The sequence below is a fragment of the Chionomys nivalis genome, chromosome 7 (assembly GCF_950005125.1).
Source record: "Chionomys nivalis chromosome 7, mChiNiv1.1, whole genome shotgun sequence".
In the NCBI taxonomy this organism is placed as follows: domain Eukaryota; kingdom Metazoa; phylum Chordata; class Mammalia; order Rodentia; family Cricetidae; genus Chionomys; species Chionomys nivalis.
Window position 1 is genome coordinate 49109247 of NC_080092.1, and position 19240 is coordinate 49128486.

Below are 19240 nucleotides of genomic sequence, written 5' to 3' on the forward strand. Positions count from 1 at the left end.
GAATTGAGTCTCATTCCAAGGGACCAGGTGGGCTGCTCAGACTTAGCAAGGATAACGAGGCATTCAAGGTGCTGGAGGTCTTTGGATGAAAATACACTACCAATTCTATTTATTTATTTGTTTGTTTTTGAGACAGGGTTTCTCTGTGTGTAGCCCTAACTGTCCTCCTGCCTCTGCCTCCCAAGTGCAGGGATTAAAGGCATGTGCCACCACCTTCAGGTTCTTTATAGCATCTAGGAAAGGGACAACCACATGCTGGTTTCAAATCCCCTGCTGGTAACTCACATGCCATTTTACAATCACTTGGTCACTTCCAGCTGCCTTTCGGGCTAAGGGCTTTGATTGCTGCAGTAGACAGTCTATGTGAGCCCTTTCCAAATGGATTACTTGGAGAATTGACCCAAAGCCTTTGAGAACGTTGTTTCACAGGCTCCAGCCAAACCACCGATGACCTGGTCCCCTGGCCCTTTTCATTTCTATGTGCTATGGGGAACTGGGGTTGGGGTTAAATATAAGAGCCCTCCTGTTGCGAAGCAGATTGGCACATGGGCACTGCTGTCTCTGCCCGCTAGACTTCCAGTTTTTCTTCCTCGCCCTACTCTTGCTCTTGGTGCACAGGTCATTGCAGAAAAAGAGATGTCCACATGCCAGATAAGCTGACAGGCACAGCTCAGAGTCTGGGAAGAAGCCAACTTGACCCCTGATGCCACACATACACACAGGGTTCCATGCAGTCCAGACTGGCCTCAAACTCATTATGATAACCAAGGATCAACTTGAACTCCTTGGTCCTTCTGCCTTTACCTCCTGAGTGCTGGGACTACAGGCATGTATCAGCATGGCCAGTTGATGACTTCTGGGAATTGAACTCATGTATGCTGGGCAGGCATTCAGTCAATTGAGGCCCATCTCATGCATTTCTTATGTACATCTGTGTCTGGAGACAGATTTGAATAAAAGACTCTCTTTGTGCTTATAAGTAGCTGATGAGTGCTCATCCCAGGCCACTTCAACCAGAGCAGCCCTGGGTGGAGAAGTTAAGCAGGGTGGGGGTACACCTCCCAGGAGACAGTTTCTTTCCAGGTTTTCAGAATTCAGTGTAGAGGGGAGGAGGCTCGCGTGATTAGCGGGTTAGTGTGGGAGCCTAGTCTCTAGCTGCCTCTGCCTCTTGCTTTGGTGGATGAGTAGAAGCTCCCTGCGAGAGCTCCTAGTTCTGTCAGAGTCCACACAAAACTGCTCGCAGCTGTTCAGCACTCAGTGGCCACCTCCTGGGAGACGTTCCACTCCGATGCTGGTAAGAGCTCTAGCTTGTAGGAATGCATGTACTGTGATTTTGCTACTTACCTTCTTAATGGTCCACTTCCCCTTGCTGCTGCCTCCCTCTCCAGTTAACCAGCCTCCCTACTAGCGTTGCCTTCCCGGAGTCAAAGGGATAATGAGGCGGCTGGCTGCCTGATTTCCTCTGCAGACTAGACTCTTTGCCTTAGGAGGCAGCAGAGGTTCAGTACAGGGACTCAGGGGCAGCGGGGGGTGAGGAGGAATCAGTAGTAGGCAGAACATGAGCTTCAAACCACGCTACGAAGTGAAAATAAGAATTCCCCCAAGACTCAAATAAGCTAATATGTATCGGCCTCCTGGAGCCCAACAGACATTGTGCAGCACCTAAGGGCAGCAAACACATCGGATCTCATGACAAAACACAGGCACCGGAACTAGCTGCAGTTATCCAATGGGCGGGAAATGGGGAAACTTAGGTCCCCGTGTCCCCCTATTTAATCTGTCTCCTTTTGAGGTAAGGACCTATAGGAAAAAAGCGAAGGCATGCGTGGCTCATCTCAGGAAGGGTGGCAGGGTCTTTGCATGATGGTCTGCACCTCTTGTTGGAGGTCCGGAAGCAGGCACTACACACCTTGCCCTGAAAATCTCTGTGTCTTCCGGCCCCCTTGTCTGGCTAGAGCTTTGAGTCTTGGTGGTGGAGAAGTAGTCAGGTGAGGATTCACAAAGGGGAAACTCAAGTGTGCTCAGCCAGCAGCTCTCCACGACAGTCCTACAGCCATGAGAACGGCAGGTGGTAGTCCTTGGAATCTTGCTCTTGTCCTTCCTCCTGCTCCTGCAGTCAGTCTGGAGCTGTTGTTCCGGGGAATCCCGCACAGTCTGTTGGGAAGGCCCAGGCAGCATCAGCCAGTGAGCCCCGATGCCCTCAGCCGGTGGCAGCTCACAAAGGTCACCCAGAGACTTAGCAGGTGATGGAAAGCTTTGCAAAGCAAGTCCATTTCTGCCAGCTTCCCTACCCTCTGGCTGAATAGTCACCAAACCTCTGTTAGATAGAGATTTACTGTCCAAGCTAGGCCCCAGACTCAGTTGGGGGTTCTACTGTGTGCCATCATGCTGGCTTGTATTTTCATTTGTATGTGTTGGGGAGAAAAGACCAGTTTCACTTAGGGAAGTGGTTTTCTAAGCTTATTCAAGCAGAATGTGATTGGAACCTAGTGTGTGCTTTTTCTGGGGTTGTCTGAAGACCAGAAGCTGGGTTTGGGTTTGGGGCAGGCCGCTGGGTGAGTGGTTTGTGGGGCTTCTGCTTGCCTATACTACTGCTCCCAGCCCTGGGCAGTCACAAACATCTTATGCTGGAAATCTCTGTAGGATGTTCTCTCCAGAAGCCATGGAATCTTCCAGGCCCTCCTGTTTGGCTGGAGTGCTGAATTGTAGGGTAGGGAAGATACATAAAGAGGATTTGACAAAGGGAAAAGCAAGGGGCTCCTGACATCACTCTGTGTTCACAGATGTTTCCTCCCCGGGCCTCTTCCTCCACAGGGCTCACTGGCCACAAATAAATGGGAAGTGGCTGTCAGTGTCAACTCTCCCCGAGGAGCGCTAAGGTCCTAAGCCAGGCTTTGGCTGCTGCTGTACTGGTAGTCTGACCACAGATCATTCTGTAGCCTCAGTGATTATATTGTGATGCTCACATCAAGTTCAGGGCAGCTGGAGGGCACTCTGTATTGAGACCTGGGAGGCTTGGTGTTCATTCCTAGTCTCCAGCCCTCAACTTCCCCATCTGTAAAATGGCAAGATGGAATCAAGTGAACAATAATGCACTGCCTCCCCTACCACGGTAGATCCGAGATGGATCCCTTCAGAGGGGATGGAGAGTCGAAAGGACAGGCTTTATCCCTGATGTGGAAAATCTGCCACACAGCACAGCTCGCTGTCTACACAGAGCAAGAAATGACTCACACCTGAATGGAGATTTCCCCACTGCCACCTCCCTGAGGTAGATTTCACTCTCAGTGCCTAGAGTCTAAGTGGGTGGTGTCTTCTCTTGCACGCCCAAGACAAGCCTTCCTGTTTCTGTCACACACGAGATGTTAGCACAGCATGCTTGGGTATGCCTGTGATTGCAAAGTTTTGGGAAAGAGGGTCCCATTTGCAGCTTGCTAAACAGTAACAGAGCATACATATATTTATATTGCAATCTAATATAACTTTAAGGTATTTAAGGAAGACCTTGAATTCGCGGTTCTTTCACCTCTGCCTCCTGAGCACTGGCTGTGGTTGCAGGGTTAAGTGGTGCCAGAGGTCCAATCCACGCCAGTTGGGCAGGTGCTCTACCAGTTGAGCCACACTCCCGGTCCCATTCATTCTTTTGTTTGTTCCTTATCGTTTTTGAGACAACAGAGCTTCCGAAATCACAGTGTAGCTGAAGATGACTCTGATCGTCTAGTCCTCAGGCTGCTAGCTCCTGAGTCCTCCCAGACAGGTGCCACACTGCTCAGTTTCAAATTCCGTATTTCGGTAGCAGCGCTTCTCCACCGCTCCACTGATGTGGATCAGAGTGAGCAGGTTCCTGTCATGACCCCTCACGCGTTTCCATCCTTAGGTCATCCCTTTGGTCTCAGCTGTGTTTTTCCACTCCAACTTTCTCTTCCTCTCTCCGAGGTCACGACTTCTGACAGTTTCCCGAGTTTCTTCTAAATTGTTTTCTGAGATGCATTCTTCCTTTGAGCTTTCAGCTTGGCATTTCCTCATCTGGGGTCACCTCTCCTACCATCCCAGCCTCCTTTCTTCTCATTCTCGTGGGTCCTGTGCTAGCACACGGAACGCACATGGCATATACCTCCAAATGCAGCATGTGGACACTTCTTGACCTCTGTGCCTTTTTTGCTTGCAAGAAGGTTGTCTGCCTTTCCAGCGACTAACCCGTGGTTTCCATAACACACACACACACGTATGCACACATGCACACACGCACGCATGTGCACGTGCTTCTGTCCAGTTCCCCGTTTCAGTTTCACAGTGGCTTTCAGAGCAGGTGAGCAACTTGCCAAGCCCCTTGCATCTCCCTGCACTCCCTGCTGCCCGGTTTGCTGGCAACTTCTAGGTTTCAGTGGCGGGTGTAGAGGGAAGGGTAGGTCCTTGATACATGAGTGCCCAGAGGGGGGATGAGATCACTACCAATCCTGTCCCTCCAGTTAGAAACAGGGACTGGCGAAGGCATAGCTTGCATGCATCTCTACTCAGGGGGCAGGTGGTGATGGCGCAAATGTGGTTTTCCCCTCCCACAGCCCACCCTTGCTCTGGAAGACATCTTTCTCCACTCTTCTGCTGACCTTGTAACTCCTGAGTGGTTTCTCCAGTTGTCTTTGTCTCTCCCAAGATTGAGTAAGTGCTTCCTTCTTTCTTTTCTTCTTTTTGGAAACTCAATAGTGAGTCAGTGGCAAGTTGACCGGCATCCCCGGAGCAGCTTCCACCACCCCTACCATGGGCCTCACTTCTTTTTTTATTTTTATTTTTAATTTTTTTTTAATTAAAAAATTCTGCCTCCTCCCCACCTCCCTTTTCCTTCCCCCTCCCCCCACTCCCCACACCCCGCTCCCCTCCCCCCTCCCTCTCCAGTCCAAAGAGCAGTGAGGGTTCCCTGCCCTGTGGGCAGTCCAAGGCCCTCCCCCCTCCATCCAGGTCTAGGAAGGTGAGCATCCAAACCGGCTAGGCTCCCACAAAGCCAGTACGTGCAGTAGGGTCAAAACTCAGTGCCATTGTCCTTGGCTTCTCAGCAGCCCTCATTGTCCACCATATTCAGTGAGTCCGATTTTATCCCATGCATTTTCAGTCCCAGTCCAGCTGGCCTTGGTGATCTCCTAATAGATCAGCCCCACCATCTCAGTGGGTGGATGCCCCCCCTTGCGGTTTTGACTTCCTTGCTCATGTTCTCCCTCCTTCTGTTCCTCATTTGGACCTTGGGAGCTCAGTCCATTGCTGCAATGTGGGTCTCTGTCTCTATCTCCATCAATCGCCAGATGAAGGTTCTATGGTGATATGCAAGATATTCGTTAGTATGGCTATAGGATCGGGCCATTTTAGGCTCTCCTCAGCTGCCCAAGGACTTAGTTGGGTACATGTCTCTGAACCCCTGGGAACCCCTCTAGAGTCAAGGCTCCTAAAATGGCTCCCTTAATTAAGATATATACTTCCCTGCTCCCATATCCAACCTTCCATTATCCCAACCATCCCATTCCCCCAAGTTCTCCCCATCCTCCCCTTCGGGCCTCACTTCTATTTCCCTTCTCTCCCCCTTTTCTTCCCCATAGTGAGTCAGAGCTGTGTCTCTTCAGGGAATTCAGGTTTGGTTTTGTAGGATTGCAAAAGCAAACCCAAGACCATTTTCTAGATGCACCAGGCTGCTTTTCTATGCCACCTGAATGTTTGCTAATGGGCACTGAGTTTATAATGAAAGATCCACCAGGTAATTTTAGATCATGTTGAGATGACAGCTTTTAAGTAAGTGTATTTTTATAGATGACAGAAAAAAATAAAACCACCAAATCATACCTGTGATTTCTTAGATGTTATTACTTAGGCCTAGGCTTAATTTAAGTTGGCTATTAGTTCAAAACTTTTGAGTAGGCCAGGGTTATGGCTCAGTAACATGTACATGGCCCCATATTCCATGCCCAGCACTGCTTTTAAAAAATTTAAAATAACAGTGGTTCTAAGGCACAGGGGTGTGATCATTTGTAGCAGCAGACTAAAAATGACTGAACCTGGGAGACACTGAGCTGGGGAACCCCTTAGAATCGTGGGGACCTTGCTCAGGCAATAAGCTTCATAGCATTCTCCTTTACCCACTGAGCCATCTCTCCAGCTCTCAGAGGGTTTTAAAAACTGAACACCATTTCTGATTTGTTCAGTCAGTATTGGGGATCTTTCTGTGGTGTGGACGTATAGAACCTTCTACATGATGCATCCTGGAGCTTGGCTGCCTGTCCCTCAACCTCTGCCCTGCACACCCTCAGACCTGGCTGGAGCTGCTACTCCTTGGAGCTGTGTTTTTCCTTTGTCCAGTAGTAGCTCATATTAGCATCTTCTCTTCAAGCTCAGGACCCACCAGCTCCTCCTGGGCCTCGGATCAGCTCCTAATCCATTCTCCCTTTCACAAGATAAGCAGGGATCAGGCCCTCTAGGTATCAAGGAGTGTTTTCTTAGACAAGCAGGATAAATTATGACATGCTGGAATCCCTTCCTTGTTTGATGTGTGAGACATTGTATTAAATCCCCTGTGGAGCCCTGAACACTGGACCCTGGGTGAGGACAAAGGAAGATGGGATAAGGACCTGATTCTTTCCTCGACGAGTCTTAGAGACGGTCTTGGGGGACAGTGTACACCAAGAAAGGGGATGGAGGAGGAGGATTTGAGTTCAGAGAGCATGGGTCAGGAGAGGATTTGTTCTCCTGTGTCTCGAGTTCAGCTCCCCCATCTTTCCTTATGAACCCTGAGTTCACCGACAGGATTTGGCCACTCTCTCTCTACACTGCCACGAGCTCCACATATCCAGGGCCAGACTGACCTCCACGGCCCACGTGAAACACAGACACAGCCTTCAAGTCGTGGTAACACACTTGGATTGAACTTGAATCTAGAGCCAATAAACTCTACGCCTCACCCCTAAACTGGTTCCCATCCCAGCTTGGATGCCAGGATCTGGTTCTGGCTTTTCCCGTTCTCTTTGGAACCGGCTTCACTTTCTCCCACTGCCCTCGTCTCATTGGATACCCAGCTGCTTTGTGCTTCTTGCATCATGTCCCTGGCACTTGGGTTAAGCCCTTCCCCTTTATCCCCACTGTGGGGCAAATTCTTTATCTTCTCAGAAGCCTCCCTTCATCCTCCCAGCCCACAGGGATCCCGCCCTCCCTAGATTCTGAAAGCACTTATTGTCTCCAGACTTAGCCTTTTGGCATGGCTACAGTCTGTCTTGAAAGCTGTTTCTCCCCTCCCCCACCTCCACCCCCGTTTGTGACTTATCTCTAGCTTCCAAATTTTAAGAGCTGGACATTACTGTAATAGTGCTCGCGTCCTCCATAGCACCAGGAAAGGATGGTTAGTAACTAGCTAATTAGCTGGTTAATTGATCACGGAACCCAGGGACCACACGTGAGGGAGGGGATGCCTGAGACCCTATCCCCTGGAGACTGCGCGGGGGTGAATAACTTCTCCCTTCATAACTATGAAGCATTTAGGAAAAGTGAGTCATCAGCACAGCCAGATGTTCCTTCTTATTAATTATCATTATAACACAACCCGAGTCATCCTGCAGAGGACCAGGGCCTGCAGCAAAGCGGCCTGCTTGGGTTGATAGTTTTCAACCCAGCTGAAACAAAGAAGAATGCCTGTGGGTCAGTCGTATCTGGCTCTATGAAAATGAATACCAGTCTCTTGCCCTTCAGTCGTGAGCTCCTCTCCTTTGTACCTATGGCCCTGGATGTAGACATCGGCCTGATTACAGAAAAGGAGAGCTCCTTAGTTTATTTCTCAGAGCCAACCCTGAAGAAAGGAGGACCATTAATAAGACAAAACTCAAGTGACTTCCCAAATGAAACTCGGAATCTATTACCCAGTTATGGATAACCAGGTCATCCCTGAGTCCTTCAGATCCTGAGAGATTAGCTTAGGGGAATCCTAAAGAAGAAAGTCTTCAGGACTAGCTTGTGCTTAGCCCAGGTTTAGCCTGTTTCCTGGTTTATGATGGCCCATCTGGCTATGAGATGGTGGCCATAGTGGATTGGCAGGGGTAGTCAGTACTCTGTGTGGTCAATGATATACTGTTCCTTGTGGATGTATCTGCTTCTCTGGGTAACACGGGGCCAAGATGGTACTGATGACAACTATTAGTTAGTTGATCAGCCTTAAAACCGCCCACTTTGCTAAGATCAAGAAGCCGTGGGCTACAGCAACTTCTGTGGTCATGTGATTCCATGAAACCTGAAGAAGTAGAAAAGGTGTTATCTATCCCCCCAAAAAATGTAGTTTTGCTTTGAGTAACAGTGGCTGGGAGGGCTGACTTCCAAGAGCAGGGAATTGCCTTGGTCCTATGTGTGTGCATAAGTGCCAGAAAGGTGAGCACTTGAGATCCCCACCAACCTTTCTCCTATACTTCCCAGAGATGATGCAATGAACCACGGCCAATGGGGGCTCTGCCTCCCAATAAGGCTCTCCTCTTAGTGACTGATTTGAATCCTTAGACAGCTGCAGGGATTTTTGCGGCTGTCACTGGGTCTGTTTAGTTTTGTTTAATTTTTAAAATTACATTTATTAATTTTGTTTGCTTTATAAAGGCAGAAGCATGTGCTATGGCACTCCTAGAAATCAAAAGACAACCTTCGGAGCCTGTTCTCTCTTTCTGCTTGTAATTGTGTCTCAGAGACTAAACTTGGGTCTTCGGGCTGGTATCATCATTCTTATTATTATCATTTTATTAATTGTTGTTGCTGAGACTTTGCTTGTTAGATAACTCAGGCTGGCTTGGAAACAATCTTCCTGCCTCAGCCTCCAAGTGTTGGGATTATAGACATGTACCACTGTGCTCAGTGTTCTGTGCTTTTTAGCTGTGGGCATTCCACGGCTTCCGTAACCTCACCCCATCTTCAGCTGTGCTTCTCTCTCCTCCTTGTCTCTCGATCATAAGGACCTGGACCACTGCTCCTTGCACCTCCTCCGTGTTATACTGCCTTTGCTGCTTCTGGCCACAGGGCCTACAGAACTGCGCAGTTATCTTCTTTTGAGACAGGGTCTCTTAGACTTGGAGCTCTCTGATTGGCTAGACTGGCTAGCTAGAAGGCTTCAGGGATCCACTTACCTCTGCCTCATGCCTTCCTGTCCCCAGTGCTAAGGTTACCGACATGTGTGACCAGTCCTGGGGATACAAACTCAGGTCCTCATGCTTAAACACATGTTCGTGGTTTGCCAACTAAACCATCTCCCCAGACCCTAGACAACTTTTTGTTTATTCATTTATCCGTCAATGAGCACTTGGACTTTTTTTTTATCATGAACAAGAATGTGTAAATATCTCTTCAAAACCTTCCTTTCAACTCTTTGGGGTGTATAGCCAGATGTAGGGTGACTGGATCTTAGGGTGATTCTGTTTAAGTTTTTTAAGGAAGTAGCCATGCTGTTTTCCCTAAGAATGCTATTATATCCTCATCCGAAATGTACACAAGGGTTTCCAATTCTTCTACACCCTCATCAACCCTTGTTCTTGAAAAGAAAAAAGTAACCAGTCCTAAGAGATGCAAGGTGACAATCCACTGTGGTTTTGATTAGCATTTCTCTAATAATTCCCTGATGTTAAGCATCTTTCTGTCTCCTTACTGGCCATGATTATATTATTGGAAAAATGACCTGTGCATTCTTTCACTAAGCTCATTTGATTTGCATTGTCAAATGTAGACTTTTTCTTGTGCCCAGGACAACTACATGTCTCCCTCCCTGTCACCCACTGGTGATAGTAACGTCACAACAGCATCCTCACCACCCTGCATGCTTGGCTTATTTTCCCCTTCGATCCCCTCAACCATTAGAAAGATATAAGAGTGTCTCTACTTAGCATCTGAAAAAGAAATGAAACTTAGCTGTCTTGCCTGAGATCTCAGTGTAGTGAGATAACAGCAGCGAGACCCTAGTCTAACCCCATCCCTGGGTGACAGTCTGATTTGTTTAGCTCTGTATAAAGAACCAATTAGGAGATGCAGCTTCATGGTAGCATGCTTGTCTAGCATGCAGAAGGCCCTGAATTTGATCCCCCACCCAGAAAACACAATCAGTTGCTAAAGTCCCACAATTTGTGACAGAAAGTGAACACAGAAATGGATAATTTAGATGCTAAATCTTCAACAGCTCCAGAAGGCTTCTATTTATTTATTTGTTTTTCTCTGTATGTGTGCACATGTGCATACTTGTGTATGTGTATGTGCGTGCGTGCGTGTGTGTGTGGATGTGTAAACACAGGCATCTGTGTGACATGGCATGCCTGCAGTAGTCAGAGGACAAGCTCAAGTATGAGCCTTTCCCCTTGATGAAATTGTATCTCTTTTTTGTCATTCCATGCCTGAGGCTACATGACCCAGGATCTCCCAGGGATTCTGCTGTCTGTCTTCTATCTTGCCTACAACTTCTGTGGTTATAGACATATCTACCATGTGTATCTGGCTTTCTTGAGTTCTGGGGATCTAAAATCGGGTTGTCAATAAGCTTTCTCCCCATGTAGCATGACTCCCCAGCTTCCAGAAAGCTTCCAAATGGAACACCAGATTCACTGGGGATTCAGGTTCCTACTTAACCTATTTAGGTGGTGGATACAGTATTGTTCCTGGGTCCAGCCCTGTCTTCACTTCAGCCTCAGCAGTGGTGAGTGTCGATTGAAGGCCAAGGCCAGAGAAGAGTTTCACACAATGGTCCTTTCTAGAAATTCTCTGTTCTTTTCATGCTGACTTTTATCAATCCTTGGGTTCACACAGCTGGAGCCAGGGCTGGGGCCAGAGCCCTGACTTAGGTTTGGAAAGAAATTGGCTGAAACTTCTCCCAGCAGGGATAAGGCAGGCCCAGGGAGTCCTGACTAAAATTCAGTAGACAAAGGTGCCCTTGTTATCAGGTCTGGGGGTGGGAGTCATCTGGTCAGTGACACAGGCTTGGCCATTGTATGCTGTGACCTCAGCCATTTTTTAAAGCTGACACAGGAGGGGAAAGGGAAAAAAAAGAAGTCCTCTAGAAACTGTATCGGGAAAGGCCTGCACGAATTGTTGATTTCCCAACAGGCACTGGAGCAGATTTGGGAGGAACTGTGCAATGTAGTGGGTTCTTTGTGAAAGAACCGTGATGACAGCAATGAGAAAAGCCACAGGCACATCCCCCAGGGTGCTCAGAGCTCTGGCCCCGGGGCAGCTGCTTGCTTCAGCCTCACTTTCCCCAGAGGGTGCCATGCAGAGCCAGCTGCCCGGAGCCTGGTCTTGAGCCTGGGACCTCAGAGCAGCCCCTGGGTGTCTTCTATAGTGGCTGCCCTTAAAGACCAGCTGCCCACAAATGGTAAGAACCCCTTCTGCAGAGGTGTGCTTGACCTGCCCTTCCTGTGTACCGTGGAAATGCCCTCAATAGTGCCGAGAGGTTGTTCTGAAACCCCTGTGGGATGTGGGTTCTGCCTGGTGAGTCTGGGGTGTCTGTAAACCGCGTGCCTGCCAGGAGGCATTGTTCCTGTGCCCCAGACAGGAGCAGAAAGAGGAGCGATGGGCCAAGTAAGTGATAGGTTTGGGGGGTGTGGCTGGGGTGGAGGAGGGGGTGGGGAGTTGTGTAGAGGGATGGGAAGGAGTGTTTGTAGAAGGGAGGCTCACCTGGGACAGGTAGCTGAAGACATGTAATAAAGAGAGCCCATGTGGATTTATTTATCCTCTTGATAACGTTCCTCTTGTAACTTTTTCTAAATATAAAGCATGGCTTCTTCCTGCCCATCTGGTATCTCCCCCATGTCCCAGATTCACCAGGAAAGTTCTAAGGTGCAAGATCTAGGGAAGTACTATAAATCTCTGCATTACAGGAAGGTAAGGTGGGGAGGGCTTTGGGTGTCTCAGCTTCCCAGATGGTTAGGCACCAGCAATGCCTAACTTGGCTTCCAGCTCAGCTGCTAGTGGAAGCTTTTTGGAGATAGAGGGTTAGAAAACCTTGTTCTGCTGACCCTGGAATCTGAATGTTAAGAGGTCACCTTTCCTATGATCCACCCCTTAGCCTAGATGTTGTGTGACCCCCACTGCTGTGCTCTCTGCAGCTGTGAGGTCCAGTTGGTATGGCAAGCCTATGCATTCTCTGCATGGAATCTTCCTGAGCCACTTCCTCACTGGGTCACTAAGCACCCCTGATTTTAGTGTTCTTTCCCAGAAACTTTAACTGGTTCTGGGAGAGGGTGATAAAATTTGCAATCCAAGGGTGTCCTCTAACTGGGACTCTTGACCTCCTAAGACTATGAATAAAGGGACTTTGTACTAATAAGCTGGTGTCTGAGTGGCCCAGCGGGCTTTGACCCACAGATCCAGAGCTGAGGCAAACTGGTACTCTGATTTCTAGCTACCTCCCAAGGGATATTTGTGCTGCCGGTACAGAGGGCCATCCTTGGAGAGTTACTGCTGGAAGGAGCACAGGCTAGCCCATCATGTTATAACCAAGTGAAGGATGCCCAGAATCAGACTGTGGGATGATAGGGAGATCCTGCTGGGTCTGGTTGAGGGCTGAGGAGGAGAGAGGGTTAGCAGAGAAGATGGGCACCCATGTGTATGCTGAGGGCTAGGAAGAGCTCAAGACAAGCCTGTGGCAATGTGGGACACGTAAGGCACAGAATCATTATTGGGTGGACCCCAAGAAATGGACGGTGTGTCTGGGGTATCATGTGATGGACCGGATATGCCCATTTCTTAGCTGACAGGCCAGGCTAGTTGTACCGGAACCCACCTAGGATGTGTGTGCTGATGACCTCTGGCTTCTGGGTGCCACGTTGATGGGGGGTACAAAGACAGAAGTCCAAGATACCAGGGGACAAACCAGATTGCAGAGCAGACAGAGCTGGGTCCCTGAGTGTGGCTTTCACAGGGGACTCAGATGCAATTCACAGTGGTGACAGATGCAATCCTAGGAGGCTGGGCATGGGCAGCGTTTAAGAAGAGGTCCGTGCTTCTGAGTCACATGTCTGTACATGAGTGTGACTTTTTTCCCTTCTACACAAATGGCACATCCTTAAAACAGATATGCTAGCATTTAGAATCATTGAGCATTAGATGATGTCTACTCAAAATAAGCCCTCACAGACCATCTGGTCCAACTTCCACATTTGAGAGATGAAGAAATCCAGGCCTCCCAGCAGAGATGAGGCGGGTTGCTTCAGCTCTCAAAGCCAGGCTGCTACAGCTTCAAGCATGGCTCCTGAACACCCAGATCGCATTCTGTGTGCCCCTTTACGTGTTACTGTGGTGTGGCCAGAACCTCCACGGTAGGTCTTGGCAGTTACCACCTGTCTGCTTCTTAGGCATCTCTAGCAGTGGATTGAAAAACACAGCCAGTGGGGTTGGTAAGATCACACCCTAACGGACTCTGCAAACTGCCCGTTGGCTTTCATCTCCCTGCAAGCTAAGTGTTTCTGAACCAATTAGGGGAGTCAGGCATCTTTGAACAGAACGGCTGGGAGCACAAGCAGTTGGCACTGCAGAGTAACTAGAACGCGTCTCCATGGTGAGGCTGGCTACTTCCGTTTTCTTTAGCTGCCTGTGGGCTGCTGCTGCCCACAAGAAGTGACCACAAAGTCAGGCCAGCTGGATGGCAGCCACAGCTGGCAGGCAGTGGCACCCACCTTTATTCCCTAATGAGGCACAGTTGGCCTGCCGTTAAAATGGCACCAGCTCCCTGAAGAGGCCTCCTTCTGTCCCCAGAACATCTGCAGGAACTGGAGAAGCCCCTTGCCCTTGAAGTTCCTTTCCAGTGGGCAGCTGTTAGCATATGACGCAGGGCCTGTGACCAAAGGAGAAAGCAACTTCCAACTGTCTTCCTTACTTTCCACAACTTCTTTGATTATGGTTATTATTAATGCATTTAAAAGATTTTTTTATTATTATTATTATTATTATTATTATTATTATTATTTTATTATGTGTATATGTGTGCAAGGATGGGACAGGGTGTTATGTACACATGAATGCAAAGTGCCTTCAAAGGCCAGAAGAGAATCCTGGGTTCCCATGTGCTAGAGTTGCAAGTGGTTGTGAGCTGCCCCATGTGAGTTCTGGGAACTGAATCTGGGGCCTCTGCAAAAGCAGTATGTGCTGTTAACCATTGAGCCATCTCTCTAGCCTCCTATCTAACACGTTAAAATATTACAAATTAGATTTTATTTTTTTTATGTGCATGTGTGATGGCATGTATATGTCCGCGCACACACACACATGTACCGTGGCATGCGTGCAGGACAGAAGACAACTTGTAAGAGTCTGTCGTGCTTTTTCCACTGTGAGAATCCCAGAGGTGGAACTCAAGTTGTCAGGCTTGATTGGTGTCCTCCTCTGCCTGCTGAGCCCTCTCTATAATTGACACATAATTGTCCATATTTATGGGGCATAATGTTAACGATCATATCAGAGTGATTGGCCTATCCATCAAACCCACTGAAGATCATTTCTTTGTGTTGGCAATGTTAAAAAGCCTCTCTGTCAGCTGTTTTGAGATATTCAATTAGTTGCTGTCGACCATAGCTGTTCTACTGTGCTTTGGTCCATTAAAAGGCACCCCTTCTATCCAGCTGCACCCCCAAGTCCTCTTGACATTGCTTGCCACGCCCCCACACTTCCCTACACTCTTCCCAGGCTCTAGAACCTCCTTTTCTACTTTGAAATCAATTTTTAGCTTTTTCATATACTTCTGACCTTCTTACAGCCTTTTTAAATGAAGGTGAGAGCTTAATAAATTTGATTGTGGGCTTTTTGTGTGTGTGGCATAACTACTCAAGAAAAGTCCAGAAACAGCAGCAAAAAGCATTTCAGAGTATTATAATTTTAGTAATAAAAAAGGGCTGACAAGGGCGGGGTGAGTCTTATGTGATGCCTATCTACTCCTCCCCAACACTAAGTGTTGCCCAGGCTCACTGGCTCCTCTCAGGTTGTTACCCCCTTTTAAAAAGGAAAATTAAGCCTAACCCCATTCTTTATTTTAACAAGCCACGGCATCTTTAGCACTGATTGGCCATTGACAGTGCCAGTGGATGACAACCCCCAGGCGATCTCAGCCCCAGGGTGGTGAATTCAGTCTCCTGTGTCTAGTGTGCTGGTCATGTGTTTCTTTTATAGCTATTTGTGATGTCACTTCACTTTATTGGCAACTCCAGTACTGTTTTTTTGAGCATTTTTAGATTTGTTTTGGGCAGCGAGGGGAACTGAATCCAGGGCCTTCCAGGTGCTGGGCAGACGTGCTGCCCCGAAGCCATTCTCTCAGCCACTTGTGGCATCTTTCTCCCAGCAATTCCAAGACAGATTTGGCTGAGGAAGCAGACAGATATCAGAAGTAGATATGAAAAGATCTGAAACTTTCTCCTCACAGGAGACTAGACAAATTTGAAGGTAACAATAATAAAAATAATGTTTTGTGAACACCCATGTTCCTGGGCTGGAGGTCTCGGTTGCCTCTTCTGTTTATGTGGTTGTTGCTTTTGCAAACTGAGCTGAACGTTCAGATGCCTTTAGAAGTCACTGGTGTTTGTTTTGGACTCTGTTGCAAAAGATTTTTCTCCTGGATCCTAAAACCCTCATCTTAAGGGCTATGACCATCTCAGTTTATAGACAAGGAAACCAAAGGCATCGAAAGCGTTCACATTGAACTCATCTTGGAGCATTGTCCCTTTAGACCCGAACCACTGAGATTTCCGCTGATGCTTTGGTCATCTGTAATTGGAGGTGGACAATGAGAAATGGCCCAGCCTTTTTTTTGATGCTGTTGATTTTAAAGAGAACACACCCATCTGCACAGGCTAGGATCTAGAAGTCTGTTAACTGCTGGGGCAGTGATTTAGATGTGGTTTGAGTGGGACCTACAAAGGCTCCTCTGATAGCGCATGTGGACATGGTGAAGGATGGAACCCTGGAGAGGCGGAAGATTATTAGACCACAGGGACACACTTGATTCACTGCGCAAGTTAGTTCTCACTACATACTATTGCTATGATGCTGAGATACTCCACGTTTGGTCCCTTCTGCACACTGCCCTTTCTTTTTCTGTTTCTCCACTGTATTATGACTTCAGTGCTGTGTCCTCTGACCTTCAAAACTGGGGGCCAAATAAACCTTTCTTCTTTAAATACCTTACCTCAAGGTGTTTTGTTATGCCGATACAAAATGGTACACAGTATCATGCAGGTTTCCTCTGCTGAAATGCAGAAGCTGGACCAGTCTGCTAGGAGCAGACTGCCTTGCTTATATAAATTGTTCTAAAGCTTCAGGACCACACAGACATAAGCAGTGGGACCACACAGACATGTTTCCTCTGGGTCCCTGCAGCAAAGGCTTCAGGATGGGGAAACAGTCAATCCTACTACTAAGAAAAGGTCTCTGTTTTCAGAAATACTTGTTGGCTGCCTCCTCTTCACAGATCCTGTGCCTTCAGGTACCGGCTCAGTCTCTGGAAGAGGCAGAAGCAACTCTTACATCAATGGCAGAGTTGTAGTTGGTCATTGCTGAGGTTCTAGAAGAAGGATTAATGGAAAAATATCTTTCCATCTGCTGTTACCTTGTGTGGTGGCACTGTGCAGGCACCAGCAGCAGAGAGGACTAACCATCTCAGGCAAGAGTAGCCTGACATTTAGGGCTTTTATTGCCTATTAATTAGCCCAGAACCCATATTAATCAACCCTTGTATAGTACATCTGCTGGTTCAGTGACCCTAAAGACTGATGGTCTCAGTGGTAAAAACTGGAGATGAACCTCAAGCATGTAACCGCTTTCCACATAGGGACCAGCCAAAGGTGTGGGCTTGCTCAGACCCAGCCCACAAGATGATGTCAGAGTCTTCACTGAGGGCTTTTCTGAGACTGGGACAACCCAAACAGGAAGCAAACAGGAATGGCAGATGAGGTGTTTTGAGAGCCCCAGCTTCCTTCTGGGATCTGCCTGTCTCTTCCACGTGCTGAAATTACAGATCTGCAGCAACTGTGCTTGACATTTAGTGAGTCCTAGGGATCTGAACTCAGATCGTCATGTCTTCACAGCAAGCGCTTCAGCCCCCAGCCAGCTCCCCAGCCCCATGAATACATTGTGTCATCACTTGCTTTCAATGTTCGACCTAGGTCCCTTTAACTGTGAATTCCTCTTTCTTCCCAGTAACTTCGCTTAAACTTTCAACATTGGAGAACATCTTCTAAACACTCTGGGCCCACATCATAGATCCCAACTCCTGACCATGGGGAATATTTGGGAGGAAAACTGTGCTTTTCCTGGACCTGTGTAGAGTTTATCACCATCATTCCCTAAGCAGTGTGTGTGAAGATACCACATTTACATCGTTTTCAGTGGCGTGTTCTCAGTTAATACTTATGGCAATTTTTGCTGATGTTTTTGCTTGAGCCTCTGCACTTCTGGATGTCCTGGAACCTCTTTAGTAGTCCAGGACTCAGATTCACACTGCTACTCCTGCTTCTGCCTCCCAAGTGCTTGGATTACAGGCATGAACCACCGTGCCTGGTGTAGTGGTTTGTAGTGTCAGGGGATACATGTAGGTTATGGTGTGACTGCTATGTAAAGCTAGACATGAACATCAGGCATGTGGGGCTTTGGGTATCTGTGGGGGTTCTGGAATCAGTGAAGGACAATTTCCCCTTTGCTATAGAGGAAACAGGAGTAATGTTCTGCGAATTCTTGTCTGGTGAAGACTGTATTTCTGTCACTTTTCCTCAAAAAAGAAAGCTTGGCTGTGTGTAAAACTCTAGCCCATAATATGCCAGAAGGCTCTTTTGTTTTTCTTTGACAAAGAGGTCCCATGTGTAGCCCAGGCTGGCCTTGAATTCAGGCACCTTCCTATCTACCCGTCCCAGAGTACTGGGATTAACGGGTTTGTACCACAATCGTCAACTAAAATCCACTCTGCTTGTGTTTTGTAGCTGCTGTTTTGTTTGTTTGAGACAGGGTCTTGCTATATAGCTGAGGGCAGTCCTGAATGTGCAATTCTTCTGCCTCAGCCTTGATGAAATGGCTGCCTCAATTCTGTCTGAAGCTCAGTTCCCAACATTCATTCATTCATTCATTCATTCATTCATTCAATGCTCTGGGCACCGTGCTGAGTGAGACTAAACTGTGAACAAGGGGAGAGTGTCACTGCCTTCCTGGATCTCGTCTCTAGTCTGTTTCTCTGATTGTAGGGGCTGTTTGCTCTCAGGCCCCTGTCTAGTCCAGGCTGTGCCTATGAAAATGACCGTCTCAGAACACACTGTGCTACTGTCAGATGTACCCTGCTACCGCCACAGCTCTCTCCTGTGATCTGCAATTTCTGAATAGATAGGGCTGGAGGAACAGTAGCTTCAGCAGCTAGACAAAGAGAGGATGCTCAGCTTTCCTGTAGACCAAAATGTGAAGCTGGTGACATTGCTGAGGGAGGTGGGGCCACCATGGGTAGCTAGTTCTGTGTGGGAGCCCTCCTACCATGAACAGGTGTCCAGCAGGAAGAATAGCCCAGTTAGTCTAATTTTGTTTGAGAAAGGGTCTCAGTATGTAGCCCAGGCTGGTCTTGAACTCATGGCAGTCTGCCTGCCTCCGTCTTCCGGGTACCGAGATTACATCCAAGTGTAAACATCACCCCTGGCTAAATTGGGGCTTGATCTTCCTAATGTTCCTTTACCACCATGACCCCTGCTGAGTACAGGGGTCCCCCCTGACATTGTGTCTAGGTTTGCTCAGAGTGTGTTAGCAATAAACTAATTGCTAGGGCCTGAATCCTTGATACTGCTCCCAGCCATGTCCTGACTACTTCTGGATGTCCAGCTGGCTACGTGGTTGGGGAAGGAAGAATGTGCTGGCAAGTCCTTTGTGGAGGAGCCTTCAAGCAGTGCCAATCACAGCACTGGGCTCATTAGCAGTCATTGTCATGGCAACGGGTCTGCCAGAAAGTGGCTCGTTAGGCTGACAACTTCGGAGGTGTTATATATAGATCTGGGTGTGGGGGGGAGAGGGGGTGCAGAGCCCTGTGGATATGCCTTTCTTTAGAGCTCCCATTGCTGCTGGGTTTGGGGTGTGAGAGGACGAGGAACAGGGGACCTTAAAACTCTCTGATCGGCTGCTAAATCAAGTGTCTGGCGGCCACCTGTGAACACCTGCAGGTAGCATTCGCTCACTGCTTCAGAAGGTAAGAGGGAGGTGCTCCTAGGAGCATCCCGCAGGTGGATGTTGTCCCGGGATGAACTTGAAT

General features: G+C 48.1%; 1 protein-coding gene across 8 annotated transcripts in view; it reads left to right on the plus strand.

Moving 5' to 3' along the window:
* Gas7 (growth arrest specific 7) overlaps positions 1-19240 on the plus strand; it is a 222847-nt gene that overhangs the window by 115576 nt on the left and 88031 nt on the right. For 2 of the 8 annotated variants that reach the window (XM_057773637.1, XM_057773638.1), the window contains exon 1: positions 19014-19177. The exons of 4 other annotated variants lie outside the window; for them this stretch is intronic. Coding sequence is in view for 1 of the 4 variants with exons in the window: in XM_057773635.1 (XP_057629618.1) it covers positions 11351-11353 (3 nt within the window). In the remaining 3 variants the exon portion in view is untranslated. Of the gene's footprint in view, positions 1-11241; positions 11354-19013; positions 19178-19240 lie in introns of those variants that run through there. 2 more of the 8 variants (XM_057773635.1, XM_057773640.1) reach the window with 2 other exon arrangements.